This window comes from Cyclopterus lumpus, chromosome 14 (genome assembly GCF_009769545.1).
Source record: "Cyclopterus lumpus isolate fCycLum1 chromosome 14, fCycLum1.pri, whole genome shotgun sequence".
In the NCBI taxonomy this organism is placed as follows: Eukaryota; Metazoa; Chordata; class Actinopteri; order Perciformes; family Cyclopteridae; genus Cyclopterus; species Cyclopterus lumpus.
Genome location: NC_046979.1, coordinates 1170001 through 1189563, shown reverse-complemented (window position 1 = coordinate 1189563; position 19563 = coordinate 1170001). Strand labels below are relative to the sequence as shown.

General features: G+C 42.5%; 1 protein-coding gene across 1 annotated transcript in view; it reads right to left on the bottom strand.

The window, feature by feature from the left end:
• Positions 1-1157: 1157 nt before the first annotated feature.
• The window catches only part of LOC117742606 (rap1 GTPase-activating protein 2-like), a 36476-nt gene continuing 18070 nt past the window's right edge, over positions 1158-19563 (bottom strand). Inside the window, exons 5-24 of the mRNA XM_034550130.1 lie at positions 16751-16783; positions 16376-16600; positions 15931-16034; positions 15687-15765; positions 15561-15614; positions 15195-15278; positions 14901-15001; positions 14451-14580; positions 13749-13904; positions 13408-13479; positions 13245-13331; positions 12863-13009; positions 12314-12418; positions 12039-12130; positions 11089-11193; positions 10799-10889; positions 10111-10180; positions 9909-9979; positions 2277-2298; positions 1158-1400 (exon numbers count right to left, since the gene is read on the bottom strand). Coding sequence (XP_034406021.1) covers positions 2290-2298; positions 9909-9979; positions 10111-10180; positions 10799-10889; positions 11089-11193; positions 12039-12130; positions 12314-12418; positions 12863-13009; positions 13245-13331; positions 13408-13479; positions 13749-13904; positions 14451-14580; positions 14901-15001; positions 15195-15278; positions 15561-15614; positions 15687-15765; positions 15931-16034; positions 16376-16600; positions 16751-16783 — 1815 coding nt within the window. The 3' untranslated portion in view covers positions 1158-1400; positions 2277-2289. The remainder of the gene's footprint in view (positions 1401-2276; positions 2299-9908; positions 9980-10110; positions 10181-10798; positions 10890-11088; positions 11194-12038; positions 12131-12313; positions 12419-12862; positions 13010-13244; positions 13332-13407; positions 13480-13748; positions 13905-14450; positions 14581-14900; positions 15002-15194; positions 15279-15560; positions 15615-15686; positions 15766-15930; positions 16035-16375; positions 16601-16750; positions 16784-19563) is intronic.

The window sequence follows — 19563 nt, the reverse complement described above, 5'->3', positions numbered from 1 at the left end:
GCATTACATCTTTGTATTCTCACTGTGAACTTTTGTTCATCTCTTGCACATTTCTGCAGAGCTCTTCAACAGTTTAATTATATTTAAGTTGAAATAACATTCTACATTTATTATAAATTCAGCAATAAAGTGAATTCTGGTTCTGAAAAGCAGCAGATGGATATAATTATAATTATAATTAAAGCTTTCTTCTCATGACTTTGATGTCTTTGAAGCTGCTTTATGTTTCTGAAGTTTGTGTTTCTGATGCGGCCGACAGATCAATATTGATTTTAAACCAGATTTCAACAACACCAACGTCTCCTCTTTATTAACTTTCCTCTGGAGCTGCTGGAAGAGACGAAACAAGTCTTCAAACGCATTAGAGTCATTCAATATTACATTATTAAATATTAGGCCATGCACGTTTTTAGTGATCGGCCTTCAGTCCTGCTCAGTGTCCCGGCTCCACAGTGATACTAATACTACACAGCATGTGTACTTGTACTGTCATCGTGTACAGCAGCTAGTACACCACGAGAAAGTCTGATGTTCTTTGTGTAAAGTCGTCTCACATTCAAGTCTGTAGAATGATTCAAATAACAGTCCTAATACCACAATGACATCACATGAGTGACACACACACACACACACACACACACACACGGCATCAGCCAATCAGATCATCTGCAGTGGATTTAAAGAGCGACTTTAAAGGGTGACGTGGAGGTGTACCGTGGTACCCTGTGACATCACCACCACAGGAGGGTGGAGGTGTACCGTGGTACCCTGTGACATCACCACCACAGAAAGCCATTGAGGGATTTGCAAAAATAAAAATAAAATAAATGTACGGTCCTTTAAGACGGACCACGTTAAATATAAATACAGAATAAAGAATATATATATACATATATATAATAATATATATGTATATATTAATATAAAGACTCTTTTTTTAGTTAAAATGTATGTTAACGCTTCAGCCTCAATGAGTGTGTGTGTGTGTGTGTGTGTGTGTGTGTGTGCATGTGAGTACGTGTGTGTGCGTGTGTGTTTGTGTGTGCGTGTGCGTGTGTGTGTGTACGTGTGTGTACGTACGTGTGTGTGTGTGTGCGTGCGTTTTTTTTTTGTGTGCGTGTGTGTGTGTGTGTGTGAGTCTGCGTGTGTGTGTGTGTGTACGTGTGTGTGTGTGTTGACATGCACAGTCCCGTGGTCTGATTCCCTCTGAGAAGAGAAGAAGTTTTTTCCCTTTTTATCCTCAGTGAGTGTGAGTTATATCCTCCTCCTCTTCCTCCTCTTCCTCCTCTTCCTCCTCGTCCTCTTCCTCTCCCTCCTCTTCCTCCTCTTCCTCTCCGTCCTCTTCCTCCTCCTCCTCCTGATTCAAGGCCTACAGTTGCCTGAACCTCCTCGTTGTTATTCTGCAAAGAGTACATTTAAAGTAAAAAAGAGAAAAATTATAATAATAAGAACAAATTATAATTAAGTCACCTGCTCTGCTGGTTTTAGTACTTTTACTAAAGTAAAGGTTTTGATTACTAGTACTAATACTTAAGAGGAGTAATAGTACTAATACTTAAGAGGATTAATAGTACTAATACTTAAGAGGAGTACTAGTACTAATACTTAAGAGTAGTACTAGTTATAATACTTAAGAGGAGTAATAGTACTAATACTTAAGAGGAGTACTAGCACTAATACTTAAGAGGAGTACTAGCACTAATACTTAAGTGGAGTAATAGTTCTAATACTTAGAGGAGTAATAGTTCTAATACTTAAGAGGAGTACTAGTACTAATACTTAAGAGGAGTACTAGTTATAATACTTAAGAGGAGTAATAGTACTAATACTTAAGAGGAGTACTAGTACTAATACTTAAGAGTAGTACTAGTTCTAATACTTAAGAGGAGTAATAGTACTAATACTTAAGAGGAGTACTAGTTCTAATACTTAAGAGGAGTACTAGCACTAATACTTAAGAGGAGTACTAGTACTAATACTTAAGTGGAGTAATAGTTCTAATACTTAGAGGAGTAATAGTTCTAATACTTAAGAGGAGTAATAATTCTAATACTTAAGAGGAGTACTAGTACTAATACTTAAGAGGAGTACTAGCACTAATACTTAAGAGGAGTACTAGTGCTAATACTTAAGAGGAGTAGTAGTACTAATACTTAAGAGGAGTACTAGCACTAATACTTAAGAGGATAACTAGTACTAATACTTAAGAGGAGTACTAGCACTAATACTTAAGAGGAATACTAGTACTAATACTTAAGAGGAGTAATTGAACTCACCTCCCTCTGCTGGTCAGTTCCCCTGCAGAAACAAAACAGAACATTTATCAGAGAGAAGTGAAATATGGTGATAAAGAGACTGATATAAACAGACTGATAAAGAGACTGATAAAGACAGGCTTATAAAGACAGACTGATAAAGACAGACTTATAAAGACAGGCTTATAAAGACAGACTGATAAAGACAGACTTATAAAGACAGGCTTATAAAGACAGACTGATAAAGACAGACTGATAAAGACAGACTGATAAAGACAGAATGATAAAGACAGACTAATAAAGACAGACTGATAGAGACAGAATGATAAAAACAGACTGATAAAGACAGAATGATAAAGACAGACTGATAAAGACAGGCTTATAAAGACAGACTTATAAAGACAGGCTTATAAAGACAGGCTTATAAAGACAGACTGATAAAGACAGACTGATAAAGACAGACTTATGAAGACAGACTGATAAAGACAGGCTTATAAAGACAGGCTTATAAAGACAGACTGATAAAGACAGACTGATAAAGACAGGCTTATAAAGACAGACTGATAAAGACAGGCTTATAAAGACAGACTTATAAAGACAGGCTTATAAAGACAGGCTTATAAAGACAGACTGATAAAGACAGACTGATAAAGACAGGCTTATAAAGACAGACTGATAAAGACAGGCTTATAAAGACAGGCTTATAAAGACAGACTGATAAAGACAGACTGATAAAGACAGGCTTATAAAGACAGACTGATAAAGACAGGCTTATAAAGACAGACTTATAAAGACAGGCTTATAAAGACAGACTGATAAAGACAGACTGATAAAGACAGGCTTATAAAGACAGACTGATAAAGACAGACTTATAAAGACAGGCTTATAAAGACAGGCTTATAAAGACAGGCTTATAAAGACAGACTTATGAAGACAGACTGATAAAGACAGACGTATGAAGACAGACTGATAAAGACAGACTCATGAAGACAGGCTTATAAAGACAGACTGATAAAGACAGACTGATAAAGACAGACTTATGAAGACAGACTGATAAAGACAGACTGATAAAGACAGACTGATAAAGACAGGCTTATAAAGACAGACTGATAAAGACAGGCTTATAAAGACAGACTGATAAAGACAGGCTTATAAAGACAGACTTATAAAGACAGGCTTATAAAGACAGGCTTATAAAGACAGACTGATAAAGACAGACTGATAAAGACAGACTTATGAAGACAGACTGATAAAGACAGACTTATAAAGACAGGCTTATAAAGACAGGCTTATAAAGACAGACTGATAAAGACAGACTGATAAAGACAGACTTATGAAGACAGACTGATAAAGACAGACGTATGAAGACAGACTGATAAAGACAGACTTATGAAGACAGACTTATGAAGACAGACTGATAAAGACAGACTTATGAAGACATACTTATGAAGACAGACTGATAAAGACAGACTAATGAAGACAGACTTATGAAGACAGACTGATAAAGACAGACTTATGAAGACAGACTTATGAAGACAGACTAATGAAGACAGACTGATGAAGACAGACTAATGAAGACAGAATGATGAAGACAGACTGATAAAGACAGACTTATGAAGACAGACTGATAAAGACGGACTGATAAAGACGGACTGATAAAGACAGATTGATAAAGACAGACTAATGAAGACACACTGATAAAGACAGACTTATGAAGACAGACTGATAAAGACGGACTGATAAAGACGGACTGATAAAGACAGACTGATAAAGACAGACTTATGAAGACACACTGATAAAGACAGACTTATGAAGACAGACTGATAAAGACAGACTGATAAAGACAGACTAATGAAGACAGATGTATGAAGACAGACTGATGAAGACAGACTGATAAAGACGGACTGATAAAGACAGACTGATAAAGACAGACTTATGAAGACAGACTGATAAAGACAGACTTATGAAGACAGACTGATAAAGACAGACTAATGAAGACAGACTTATGAAGACCGACTGATGAAGACAGACTTATGAAGACAGACTGATGAAGACAGACTGATGAAGACAGACTGATAAAGACAGACTGATGAAGACAGACTTATGAAGACAGACTATTGAAGACAGACTGATGAAGACAGACTGATGAAGACGGACTTATGAAGACAAACTTATGAAGACAGACTGATAAAGACAGACTGATAAAGACAGACTTATGAAGACAGACTGATAAAGACAGACTTATGAAGACAGACTGATCAAGACAGACTAATGAAGACAGACTTATGAAGACGTACTAATGAAGACAGACTGATAAAGACAGACTGATAAAGACAGACTTATGAGGACAGACTTATGAAGACAGACTGATAAAGACAGACTTATGAAGACTGATAAAGACAGACTTATGAAGACAGACTGATAAAGACTGACTGATAAAGACAGACTTATGAAGACAGACTAATGAAGACAGACTTATGAAGACAGACTGATGAAGACAGACATATGAGGACAGACTGATGAAGACAGACTTATGAAGACAGACTGATAAAGACAGACTGATAAAGACAGACTAATGAAGACAGACTTATGAAGACAGACTGATACAGTTAGACTTATGAAGACAGACTTATAAAGACAGACTTATGAAGACAGACTGATAAAGACAGACTAATGAAGACAGAATGATGAGGACAGACTTATGAAGACAGACTGATAAAGACAGACTGATAAAGACATACTGATAAAGACAGACTTATGAAGACAGACTTATGAAGACAGACTGATAAAGACAGACTTATGAAGACAGACTGATAAAGACAGACTGATAAAGACAGACTTATGAAGACAGACTTATGAAGACAGACTAATGAAGACAGAATGATGAAGACAGACTTTTGAAGACAGACTGATAAAGACAGACTGATAAAGACAGACTTATGAAGACAGACTTATGAAGACAGACTGATAAAGACAGACTTATGAAGACAGACTGATGACGACAGACTGATAAAGACAGACTGATGAAGACGGACTGATGAAGACAGACTTATGAAGACAGACGTATGAAGACAGACTGATGAAGACAGACTGATGAAGACAGACTGATAAAGACAGACTGATGAAGACAGACTGATGAAGACAGACTTATGAAGACAGAATTATAAAGACAGACTGATGAAGACAGACTTATGAAGACAGACGTATGAAGACAGACTTATGAAGACAGACGTATGAAGACAGACTGATGAAGACAGACATATGAGGACAGACTGATGAAGACAGACTTATGAAGACAGACTGATAAAGACAGACTGATGAAGACAGACTGATGAAGACAGACTGATGAAGACTGATAAAGACAGACTTATGAAGACAGACTGATGAAGACAGACTGATGAAGACAGACTGATAAAGACAGACTGATGAAGACAGACTTATGAAGACAGACTTATAAAGACAGACTGATGAAGACAGACTTATGAAGACAGACGTATGAAGACAGACTTATGAAGACAGACGTATGAAGACAGACTGATGAAGACAGACATATGAGGACAGACTGATGAAGACAGACTTATGAAGACAGACTTATAAAGACAGACTGATGAAGACAGACTTATGAAGACAGACGTATGAAGACAGACTTATGAAGACAGACGTATGAAGACAGACTGATGAAGACAGACTGATAAAGACAGACTGATGAAGACAGACTTATGAAGACAGACTTATAAAGACAGACTGATGAAGACAGACTTATGAAGACAGACGTATGAAGACAGACTTATGAAGACAGACTTATGAAGACAGACTGATAAAGACAGACTGATAAAGACAGACTTATGAAGACAGACTGATAAAGACAGACTAATAAAGACAGACTTATGAAGACAGACTTATGAAGACAGACTGATAAAGACAGACTGATAAAGACAGACTGATGAAGACAGACTTATAAAGACAGACTTATGAAGACAGACTGATAAAGACAGACTTATGAAGACTGATAAAGACAGACTTATGAAGACAGACTGATAAAGACAGACTGATAAAGACAGACTGATAAAGACAGACTTATGAAGACAGACTAATGAAGACAGACTTATGAAGACAGACTAATGAAGACAGACTTATGAAGACAGACTTATGAAGACAGACTATTGAAGACAGACTGATGAAGACAGACTTATGAAGACAAACTTATGAAGACAGACTGATAAAGACAGACTGATAAAGACAGACTTATGAAGACAGACTGATAAAGACATACTTATGAAGACAGACTGATAAAGACACACTGATAAAGACAGACTGATGAAGACAGACTTATGAAGACAGACTTATGAAGACAGACTGATAAAGACAGACTAATGAAGACAGACTGATAAAGACAGACTAATGAAGACAGAATGATGAAGACAGACTTATGAAGACAGACTATTGAAGACAGACTGATAAAGACAGACTGATAAAGACAGACTTATGAAGACAGACTGATAAAGACAGACTTATGAAGACAGACTGATAAAGACAGACTGATAAAGACAGACTGATGAAGACAGACTTATGAAGACAGACTTATGAAGACAGACTTATGAAGACAGACTGATGAAGACAGACTGATGAAGACAGACTGATAAAGACAGACTAATGAAGACAGAATGATGAAGACAGACTTATGAAGACAGACTGATAAAGACAGACTGATAAAGACAGACTTATGAAGACAGACTTATGGAGACAGACTGATGAAGACAGACTGATGAAGACAGACTGATAAAGACAGACTTATGAAGACATACTGATGAAGACAGACTGATGAAGACAGACTGATAAAGACAGACTGATGAAGACAGACTGATGAAGACAGACTTATGAAGACAGACTTATGAAGACAGACTGATAAAGACAGACTGATAAAGACAGACTTATGAGGACAGACTGATGAAGACAGACTTATGAAGACAGACTGATAAAGACAGACTGATGAAGACAGACTTATGAAGACAGACCGATAAAGACAGACTTATGAAGACTGATAAAGACAGACTTATGAAGACAGACCGATAAAGACAGACTTATGAAGACTGATAAAGACAGACTTATGAAGACAGACTGATGAAGACAGACTGATGAAGACAGACTTATGAAGACAGACTGATGAAGACAGACTTATGAAGACAGACTTATAAAGACAGACTGATAAAGACAGACTGATAAAGACAGACTGATAAAGACAGACTAATGAAGACAGACTTATGAAGACAGACTAATGAAGACAGACTTATGAAGACAGACTATTGAAGACAGACTGATGAAGACAGACTTATGTAGACAGACGTATGAAGACAGACGTATGAAGACAGACTGATGAAGACAGACTGATGAAGACAGACTGATAAAGACAGACTGATGAAGACAGACTTATGAAGACAGACTTATAAAGACAGACTGATGAAGACAGACTTATAAAGACAGACTGATGAAGACAGACTTATGAAGACAGACTGATAAAGACAGACTGATGAAGACAGACTTATAAAGACAGACTGATGAAGACAGACTTATGAAGACAGACTTATAAAGACAGACTGATGAAGACAGACTTATGAAGACAGACGTATGAAGACAGACTGATGAAGACAGACATATGAGGACAGACTGATGAAGACAGACTGATAAAGACAGACTGATAAAGACAGACTTATGAAGACAGACTTATGAAGACAGACTAATGAAGACAGACTTATGAAGACAGACTATTGAAGACAGTCTGATGAAGACAGACTTATGAAGACAGACGTATGAAGACAGACGTATGAAGACAGACTGATGAAGACAGACTGATGAAGACAGACTGATAAAGACAGACTGATGAAGACAGACTTATGAAGACAGACTTATAAAGACAGACTTATAAAGACAGACTTATAAAGACAGACTGATGAAGACAGACTTATGAAGACAGACTGATAAAGACAGACTGATGAAGACAGACTTATAAAGACAGACTGATGAAGACAGACTTATAAAGACAGACTGATGAAGACAGACTTATGAAGACAGACGTATGAAGACAGACTGATGAAGACAGACATATGAGGACAGACTGATGAAGACAGACTTATGAAGACAGACTGATAAAGACAGACTGATGAAGACAGACTTATGAAGACAGACCGATAAAGACAGACTTATGAAGACTGATAAAGACAGACTTATGAAGACAGACTGATGAAGACAGACTTATGAAGACAGACTTATAAAGACAGACTGATAAAGACAGACTGATAAAGACAGACTGATAAAGACAGACTTATGAAGACAGACTAATGAAGACAGACTTATGAAGACAGACTAATGAAGACAGACTTATGAAGACAGACTGATAAAGACAGACTTATGAAGACAGACTTATGAAGACAGACTGATGAAGACAGACTTATGAAGACAGACTAATGAAGACAGACTTATGAAGACAGACTAATGAAGACAGACTGATAAAGACAGACTAATGAAGACAGACTTATGAAGACAGACTGATAAAGACAGACTGATAAAGACAGACTAATGAAGACAGACTTATGAAGACAGACTGATAAAGACAGACTGATAAAGACAGACTTATGAAGACAGACTTATGAAGACAGACTGATAAAGACAGACTGATAAAGACAGACTTATGAAGACAGACTTATGAAGACAGACTAATGAAGACAGACTTATGAAGACAGACTAATGAATACAGACTGATAAAGACAGACTGATAAAGACAGACTAATGAAGACAGACTTATGAAGACAGACTGATAAAGACAGACTGATAAAGACAGACTGATAAAGACAGACTAATGAAGACAGACTTATGAAGACAGGCTGATAAAGACAGACTGATAAAGACAGACTTATGAAGACAGACTTATGAAGACAGACTGATAAAGACAGACTTATGAAGACAGACTTATGAAGACAGACTAATGAAGACAGACTTATGAAGACAGACTGATAAAGACAGACTGATAAAGACAGACTTATGAAGACAGACTTATGAAGACAGACTTATGAAGACAGACTGATAAAGACAGACTTATGAAGACAGACTTATGAAGACAGACTGATAAAGACAGACTGATAAAGACAGACTTATGAAGACAGACTTATGAAGACAGACTAATGAAGACAGACTTATGAAGACAGACTTATGAAGACAGACTAATGAAGACAGACTTATGAAGACAGACATATGAAGACAGACTTATGAAGACAGACTGATGAAGACAGACTGATGAAGACAGACTTATGAAGACAGACTGATAAAGACAGACTTATGAAGACAGACTTATGAAGACAGACTTATGAAGACAGACTGATAAAGACAGACTGATAAAGACAGACTTATGAAGACAGACTTATGAAGACAGACTAATGAAGACAGACTTATGAAGACAGACTGATGAAGACAGACATATGAAGACAGACCGATAAAGACAGACATATGAAGACAGACTTATGAAGACAGACTAATGAAGACAGACTTATGAAGACAGACTAATGAAGACAGACTTATGAAGACAGACTTATGAAGACAGACTAATGAAGACAGACATATGAAGACAGACTTATAAAGACAGCCATATGAAGACAGACTTACTGCAGCGGAGTGACTCAACTTGTCAAAACGAAACTTTAGGTTGGATCTGGGCGAGTTTTTATTTTTCATCTCTGAAAGACGACGAAGGAAAAAACTGATCACGAACAGACAAACGCGTCAAATAATAAGTAATGTATAATAATAAATAAAATAATAAACGAATAACAAGTATAAACAATATATTTGTCGAGTTGTACTGAACCTGTGGGGCTGCGACAGACGATGAGCGGACTTGAACTTTGACCTTCAACCGTCGAAGCCTGGGACACAAACTGTATAAGAATATGAGCTTCAAGGTCACTTTGGTTTCATTTCCATATGTTTCTGTTGTCTTTATTTTTATAATAATGTGTAACACAGCAGATCTTTCACATTCAAAGTCCTTCCTGCCTTCCCAATATTGCGATGCCTTTAATTTGAAAATAAATCTACAGGAAGTGCTGACTTTCATGCACAGCAGGAACATGTACAAATTTGGCAAATCTGGAGTTAAAGAGGAGAGCAGCAGTGGAATGAAGAACATGTACTATGTACTGTATATAAGTACACATTTGAGGTACTTGTAATTTACTAGTACTAGTATATTCATATCATGCCAATTTATAATTTACAGCTTTAGTTACTTTACAAATTAAGATTTGTCACACAAAACATTTATATATATATATATATATATATATATATATATATATATATATATATATATATATATATATATACACATATCAGTATGTATAGTAGATTATATAATAGTTTACTCAAGTCCACCACATTCCTGTCTGAGGGAATCATTTTGTTAACATGACTTTTGGTAATGTTTTGATTTGTTGCTCAGCCAGAGAACAAACCCACATTATAAATATTAATTACGTAATATAGTATTTCCTCACCAGGTGTGAGTCATCAGCAGAGACGCTTAAGCTGCAGGTGCTGGATGTCGATCTGGAGATCTTACTGCTCGCCTTCTTCACGAGAAACCTGCTAAGAATTACAAAACAAGAAAAAACAATCTTCAGGTTCATCACTTCCTTCTGTTGTCTTATTGTTTACCAAATAAACAAAGGTTGTTTTTACATCCTTGACGAATTTGTTATTTATTTTGAACCCTTTATTGTTTAGATCCATGTTAACTTGGTAAAAGTATTGTTGGCCCATTGAACGAGGAGTCACACGCACACACCTGTCCCGTGGCCCCGCCTCTGGAGAGCTGGGATTGGACGGCAGCTCTGACCTCACCTCCAGCGTCGGGAGGCAGTTGTCGAAGCTCCTCTGCTCACTGAGGAGACTGAAACGTTTCACAAGAAACAAAGAATCACACGGAGTGAAGTCCAGAGGGAAACTGTTAGCTTAAAGACTGGAAACAGAGGGGAACTGACAGCCTAGCTTAGCACACAGACTGGAAACAGAGGGGAACTGACAGCCTAGCTTAGCACAAAGACTGGAAACAGAGGGGAACTGACAGCCTAGCTTAGCACAAATACTGGAAAAAGAAGGGAACTGACAGCCTAGCTTAGCACAAAGACTGGAAACAGAGGGGAACTGATAGCCTAGCTTAGCACAAAGACTGGAAACAGAGGGGAACTGACAGCCTAGCTTAGCACACAGACTGGAAACAGAGTGGAACTGACAGCCTAGCTTAGCACAAAGACTGGAAACAGAGGGGAACTGATAGCCTAGCTTAGCATAAAGACTGGAAACAGAGGGGAAATGATAGCCTAGCTTAGCACACAGACTGGAAACAGAGAGGAACTGATAGCCTAGCTTAGCATAAAGACAGGAAACAGAGGGGAACTGACAGCCTAGCTTACCACAAAGACTGGCAACAGAGGGGAACTGATAGCCTAGCTTAGCACAAAGACTTGAAGCAGGGGGGCTGTTAGCCTAGCTTAGCACGAATACTAGAAGCAAACTATTATCTCTATCAAATAAAACCGTGTTAGATTGACATGTTTGTATTTTATTGTTCGGAATCCGTTAGAATTAGAATCAGAAGTGTTTGTTAGAAAGGTACATAACATTAAACATAGACAGAATAAAAATATTAAAAATATAATAAAAACAATAATAGATAATAGATAAATATGGTAAATAATATTGTTCAGGTGCAGTGTTTGTGGCTTTAGAAGTTACCTCCTCTGGTTGTGTCTCTCGGTTTGGCTGTCGACGCTCAGCAGACGAGGGAAGAGTCCTGACCGTCTCCTCACCGGAGATTTCACGTTACACTGACATCAACACACGGCAATCACCACTTTATCGTTAAAAATTATGAATCGGCAGTTGCATTCATGTTTTTCATCTTTCTTTCAGTTCTAACTTTTTGAAGGGAAAATGCTGTTGAAATTGTTTGGCAATAAATAACAACAAATAAAACCAGTCCTCGTCCGTGACCTTTGACCTCTGCTCACCTCAGCGCTGACGTGTGCAAGACCCCCCCCACTCAGGCTGGTGGGCAGACCGGCCCCGCCCCGCGACATGGTCTCCATTGAGACGCTCCGTCCTCGCATCGCCCTCTGGTGGAGAAAGAGAGAGATGTAGGCAACAAAATTAGCACCTCAATTAATATCACAGAGGCCCCTCGCTGACCAAGCTAGCGTTAGCTGGTAGCTTAGCATGTGTTACGCATTTGGACAAGTAAAAAAACAAAAGATGGCGGCAGCCAAAATGCCAACATCAGAGTGACACTTTGAGCATAAAACATGCTGTTGTTATTTAGAATTAGTCTACAGTTCAAATATAATAATATTAATATAATATTTTTAAATGTTGTTATCATTTTTTATTAAAATGCTGCTAAGCTTGTTGTCGTCGTAGCTGTCAGAAGTTAGTATTTACTTTAAAATAAGATAGTAACTGTGTAACAATGTGGATTATCTTCTACAGTAAACATTTAAAAGTTTTTCACACACACACACACACACACACACACACAGACACACACACACACACACACACACCTTGATGGACTCCAGCAGACCTCCGTGGGTGTGTCCATTCTCAGCTCGCCCCTCCTCCTCTAGACCTGACGTCAATCCCAGCATGCTCTGGGAGCGTCTGTACAGCTCATCATGGAGGCTGTCTAGCAGGGCAGCCCGGGTACGCTCCTACACACACACACACACACACACACACACACGCACGCACACACACACACACACACACACACACACACACACACACAGTGGGAACATTGTGATCCAGGAGCAGCATGTAGATTGAAAACAACAGGGGACCTAAACTTGAGCCCTGTGGAACGCCACAACTAAGTACATGTACTTGAGTATGTACAATTGTAAGGTACTCGTGCTTTACTTGAGTAACAAAGTGTCGTGTTTGTACCTCCAGCCGGGCGAAGCGGTCGCTCTTGTAGCAGGCCAGCTCTGCGTTAATGAGTTTAGTGAGAAGGAACTCTCTGAACTCTGGACCCTGACCGCATGAAAAGCAAGTTAACATGAGATTGTATTAACTTTGTCTTTTACTCTGCAGTCAAACCTCCTCTCACCTTCTTAAAAACAGATGGATTCGTGAGGGGGGGTCCAAACGGAGGTACGTCTTCTCGTGCTGTGACGGCAACCTGTCAATCACAACAGTACTTCTTAATTCACAAGGCGAGCTCATAGCACTCAACATACACACTTGAATCACTTCTTAGGGGACATTAAACTCACTCAGAGCATTTCCCTAAGAAGCAACTCAACAGAAATCACTTTTAATATGTATTTATGTAACAATTTGAATAACAACACAGGAAAAGTGCATACTTTGATATCTATATCAAATGTATATCTGACACGCCGGCAGCTACAGAACGCAGGTCCAAACATGCACCGTGCTGGTCCTCACCTTGTAGGAGGTGCTGTCAGAGCACGGCTCCTCCACCTGCACCAGGATGAAGGCGTGCAGGAAGTTGGAGGCGATCATGTCGGGGACAAAAGGCGTGGCCTCTTCCTGGAACACCACCGCCACGATGTCGTTCCCTATGTGGCGTTTCCTCTGGAGCTGAAGAGACGTTGTTGTTATGTTATGCTATAATGTGTAATCATGTCACTTAACGACTCGTTACTGTCAGGACTCGTTAATGACACGACTCGTTAGTCAAGTCTTGTTAACGTCACGACTCGTTAAAGTCCAGACTTGTTAAATTCATGACTCTTTCAAGTAAAGACTCGTTAAAGTTAAGATTCATTAAAGTTGAGACTTGTTAATGACACGACTCGTTAAAGTTAAGACTCGTTAACGTTAAGACCCGTTAAAGTAAAGACTCGTTAAATTTGAGACTTGTTAATGACACGACTCGTTAAAGTTACGACTCGTTAAAGTTACGACTCGTTAAAGTTACAACTCGTTAAAGTAAAGACTCTTTCAAGTAAAGACTCTTTAAAGTTAAGATTCGTTAAAGTTGAGACTTGTTAATGACACGACTCGTTAAAGTAAAGACTCGATAAAGTAAAGACTCGTTAAAGTTACGACTCGTTAAAGTAAAGACTCGTTAAAGTTACGACTCGTTAAAGTAAAGACTCGTTAAAGTCTGTGTTTGGAGTCTACCTGCTGCGCGTCTCCCTCCGTGAAGGGCAGCTTGGTGGAGATGTGGAACATGATCTCCTGCTGCCGGTGGACGGTGTAGACGGACTGAGACCCCGTCTGCCCGTGAGCCACATCCAGACCCCCCCGGAACCTGCAGACAAGTATTATCGTATGTATGAAAAGTAAAACTAGGTATTTATGTATTTGTACAATATAAATAAATAAAATATATATAACTAATAAATATATATAAAAACCTATTAAAGGAACTAATAAATATATATATATATATATATATATATATATATATATATATATATATATATATATATCATTAGTTCCTTTATTAGGTTTTATCTATTATTAAATTTCCGTTTTTTCTTTTTCTCTGTCGGTTTGATTCAAAACTATTCTTGTGTCGTCTGTAATTGCATTTGATCAAATATAATAAAGGAATTAAATATTAAAAACCCTCTAAAGTCCTGCAGCTCCACCGTGTCTCCAAGCAGATGAAGGAACTCTGTGAAGGCCGGCGTCTCCTCGTTGTTCCTAAACAGCTCCTCCTCAGACACCTGGGGGACAGACAGCGGACCACATATGAGGCCCAGATGGGGAAATGTCCCTTGAGACGGTGAAATGTCCCCTGAGATGGTTAAATGTCCCCTGAGATAGTGAAATGTCCCCATAGATAGTGAAATATCCCCATAGATAGTCATAGATAGTGAAATGTCCCCTTAGATAGTGAAATGTCCCCTGAGACGTTACCTGTCCACATCTCTGGTGAACGACTCCAAACTTAAAGGTGTTGTTGACCTCGTGCTCGTCGTAGTTTACGATCAGCTGAGACGCCTAACGGCAGAGAGACAGATAAACAGACAGACAGACAATCAGAGAGACAGACAGAGAGACAATCAGAGAGACAGACAGAGAGACAATCAGAGAGACAGACAGAGAGACAGACAGAGAGACAATCAGAGAGACAGACAGAGAGACAGGCAGAGAGACAGGCAGAGAGACAGACAGAGAGACAGACAGAGAGACAGGCAGAGAGACAGGCAGAGAGACAGGCAGAGAGACAGGCAGAGAGACAGACAGACAGACCAACAGACCGACAGACCGACAGGAGCTCACCTTCGGGTAGAGGACGGGACAGAAGCGTAGACCAGCAGCTTCGTCACTCAGCAGCTGGAGGAACAACAAGCGTTGAGACACAAACAAGAGGAAGCGTTCCCGTGACCTTGAGCTTGGAGGTCGTACCTTGGCGAGCTCCGGGACGCTGGGGATGTCCGGCAGCTCCGCCAGAGACAATCTGTGGTAGACGCTTTTCACCCGAGACCTGCAGGGACCAGAAGACACAGAGAGTCCTGAACCTGGTCCAGAACCTGATGGAGGACCCCCGCAACAATGAACTGTAACACTGTGACAGGAAATAAGAGCGTGTTTTGAGGGTCGTCTCCCCTCACTACTAAAGGTCAGAGGTCAAACGTGTGACGGGTCGTACCTGATGAGGACGTGGAGAGACTCCTGGGCCGGCTCCTCCTCGTGTCTCACTGACAGAAGGAGGTTTCCAACACTGCTGGCTGAGCAGGAGAAGTTCAAATGTTCCTGAGAGACAGACAGACAGAACGACAGACAGAACGACAGACAGAACGACAGACCGAGAGACAGACAGACAGAACGACAGACAGACAGACAGACAGACATAGAGACAGACAGACAGAACGACAGACAGAACGACAGACCGAGAGACAGACAGACAGAGAGACAGACAGAACGACAGACAGACAGTAGAGAAAGCCAGACAGCAAGAAAGGCACAGCGTGAAAGGCCAGTCTCTGCTCTCTGATTGGCTGGCCGGTTCATTTCAACCTCAACATAATGAAATATTGAAACAGCCAAACCACCAATCACAGCTCAAGGTACGTAACCATAGCAACAAACCTCACCCTGCCCAAGAAGTGCTTCCTGTAAGCCCGCGCCGCCTCGCCAACCTCCTCCAGCCGGTACCCATAATCCCCTGGGGCTGTGTTTTCCTCCTCTCTCCCTCCCCCATCCTCCTCCCCCCCTTCCTCCAGGGGGGGAGGAGGAGGATCAGCCTCAGGGTCCTCGATCCAGTATCCGCCGAACTCAGGCAGGATGACCTGAGGGTAAGGGCCCCCCCTCTCCAACACCTGCAGCACACACACACACACACACAGTGTGTTACGCTGCAGGTAACGTCACCTCCTCTCTGACGGGTTCTCCTCTTTTAAAAGATTCAGTTCTCGCGTCTCGAAGCGAGTTCTAAGAAGTTCAGAAGGAAACGAGGCGTTCGGTCTCACCTCCTCGATCCTCGGGTACGGAATGTAGTCGTCCTGCAAGAGAGACACACGGGCGGTTACACACAGGACAACACACACACACACACACACAGACATGAGACGTGAGGACGGATGGACGTGAGGACGGATGGACGTGAGGACGGATGGACGTGAGGAAGGATGGACGTGAGGACGGATGGACAGATGGACGTGAGGACGGACGGACGGATGGACGTGAGGACGGATCGACGGATGGACGTGAGGACCACGGACAGATGGACGTGACCACGGACGGACGTATGGACGTGAGGACGGACGGACGTATGGACGTGAGGACGGACGGACGTATGGACGTGAGGACGGACGGACGTGAGGACGGATGGACGGATGGACGTGAGGACGGATGGACGTGAGGACGGACGGACGTGACCACGGACGGACGTATGGACGTGAGGACGGACGGACGGATGGACGTGAGGACGGACGGACGGATGGACGTGAGGACGTGAGGACGGATGGACGGATGGACGTGAGGACGGACGGACGTATGGACGTGAGGACGGACGGACGTGAGGACGTGAGGATGGATGGACGTGAGGACGGACGGACGTATGGACGTGAGGACGGATGGACGTGAGGACGTGAGGACGGATGGACGTGAGGACGGACGGACGTATGGACGTGAGGACGGATGGACGTGAGGACGTGAGGATGGATGGACGGATGGACGTGAGGACGTGAGGACGGATGGACGTGAGGACGGACGGACGTATGGACGTGAGGACGGACGGACAGATGGACGTGAGGACAGACGGACGTATGGACGTGAGGACGGACGGACAGATGGACGTGAGGACGGACGGACAGATGGACGTGAGGACGGACGGACGTATGGACGTGAGGACGGACGGACGTATGGACGTGAGGACGGATGGACGTATGGACGTGAGGACGGATGGACGTATGGACGTGAGGACGGACGGACGTATGGACGTGAGGACGGACGGACGTATGGACGTGAGGACGGACGGACGGATGGACGTGAGGACGGACGGACGTATGGACGTGAGGACGGATGGACAGATGGACGTGAGGACGGATGGACAGATGGACGTGACCACGGACGGACGTATGGACGTGAGGACGGACGGACGTATGGACGTGAGGACGGACGGACGTGAGGACGGATGGACGTGAGGACGTGAGGACGGATGGACGGATGGACGTGAGGACGGACGGACGTATGGACGTGAGGACGGACGGACAGATGGACGTGAGGACGGACGGACGTATGGACGTGAGGACGGATGGACGTGAGGACGTGAGGATGGATGGACGGATGGACGTGAGGACGTGAGGACGGATGGACGTGAGGACGGACGGACGTATGGACGTGAGGACGGACGGACAGATGGACGTGAGGACGGACGGACAGATGGACGTGAGGACGGACGGACGTATGGACGTGAGGACGGACGGACGTATGGACGTGAGGACGGATGGACGTATGGACGTGAGGACGGATGGACGTATGGACGTGAGGACGGACGGACGTATGGACGTGAGGACGGATGGACAGATGGACGTGAGGACGGACGGACGTATGGACGTGAGGACGGACGGACGTATGGACGTGAGGACGGATGGACGGATGGACGTGAGGACGGACGGACGTATGGACGTGAGGACGGATGGACAGATGGACGTGAGGACGGATGGACAGATGGACGTGAGGACGGACGGACGTATGGACGTGAGGACGGACGGACGTATGGACGTGAGTACGGATGGACAGATGGACGTGAGGACGGATGGACAGATGGACGTGAGGACGGACGTATGGACGTGAGGACGGATGGACAGATGGACGTGAGGACGGACGGACGGACGGACGTGAGGACGGATGGACAGATGGACGTGAGGACGGACGGACGTGAGGACGGACGGACGTGAGGACGGACGGACGTGAGGACGGACGGACGTGAGGACGGACGGACGTGAGGACGGACGGATGTGAGGACGGACGGACGTGAGGAAGGATGGACGTGAGGACGGATGGACGTGAGGACGGACGGATGTGAGGACGGACGGACGTGAGGACGGACGGACGTGAGGACGGACGGACGTGAGGACGGACGGACGTGAGGACGGACGGACGTGAGGACGGACGGATGTGAGGACGGACGGATGTGAGGACGGACGGACGTGAGGAAGGATGGACGTGAGGACGGATGGACGTGAGGACGGACGGATGTGAGGACGGACGGATGTGAGGACGGACGGACGTGAGGAAGGATGGACGTGAGGACGGATGGACGTGAGGACAGACAGATGGACAGACGTGCCTTCTGTCTCTGAGGGATCGTCTTCATCTCAGCAGCTTCCGGCACCTTCTGTGCCGGCGTCCAGAGGAAAAAGACACACCGTAAAGATCGAGCCCATTGACTCCCATTGACACCCATTGACTACCATTGATGGCCATTGACTCCCACTGACTCCCATTGACTCCCATTGACGGATTTCTAGAGACGCTTCAAAACAGGAGGAGATTGTGACTTTGTTTGGGACTATTTTCTGCGGCGGATGGATCTACATTTGGGGATGTAGCGAGTGTGTTTGTACGTTCAATGGTGATGGAGGAACAACAGTGAGGCTCGCTGATGTGTTTTAATGGAGATCTATGGCCCAGAGGAAGATATCATGATACGAACCAGGATCACAAATAGATAACTAATATCTAATAAGATTTAGAAATTTAAGCCATCACAAAAGTGTAAAAGGCTTCGTGTGACACAAGAAGGGAAGAAACACTGCAACGTCTTCTCGGTTATTCC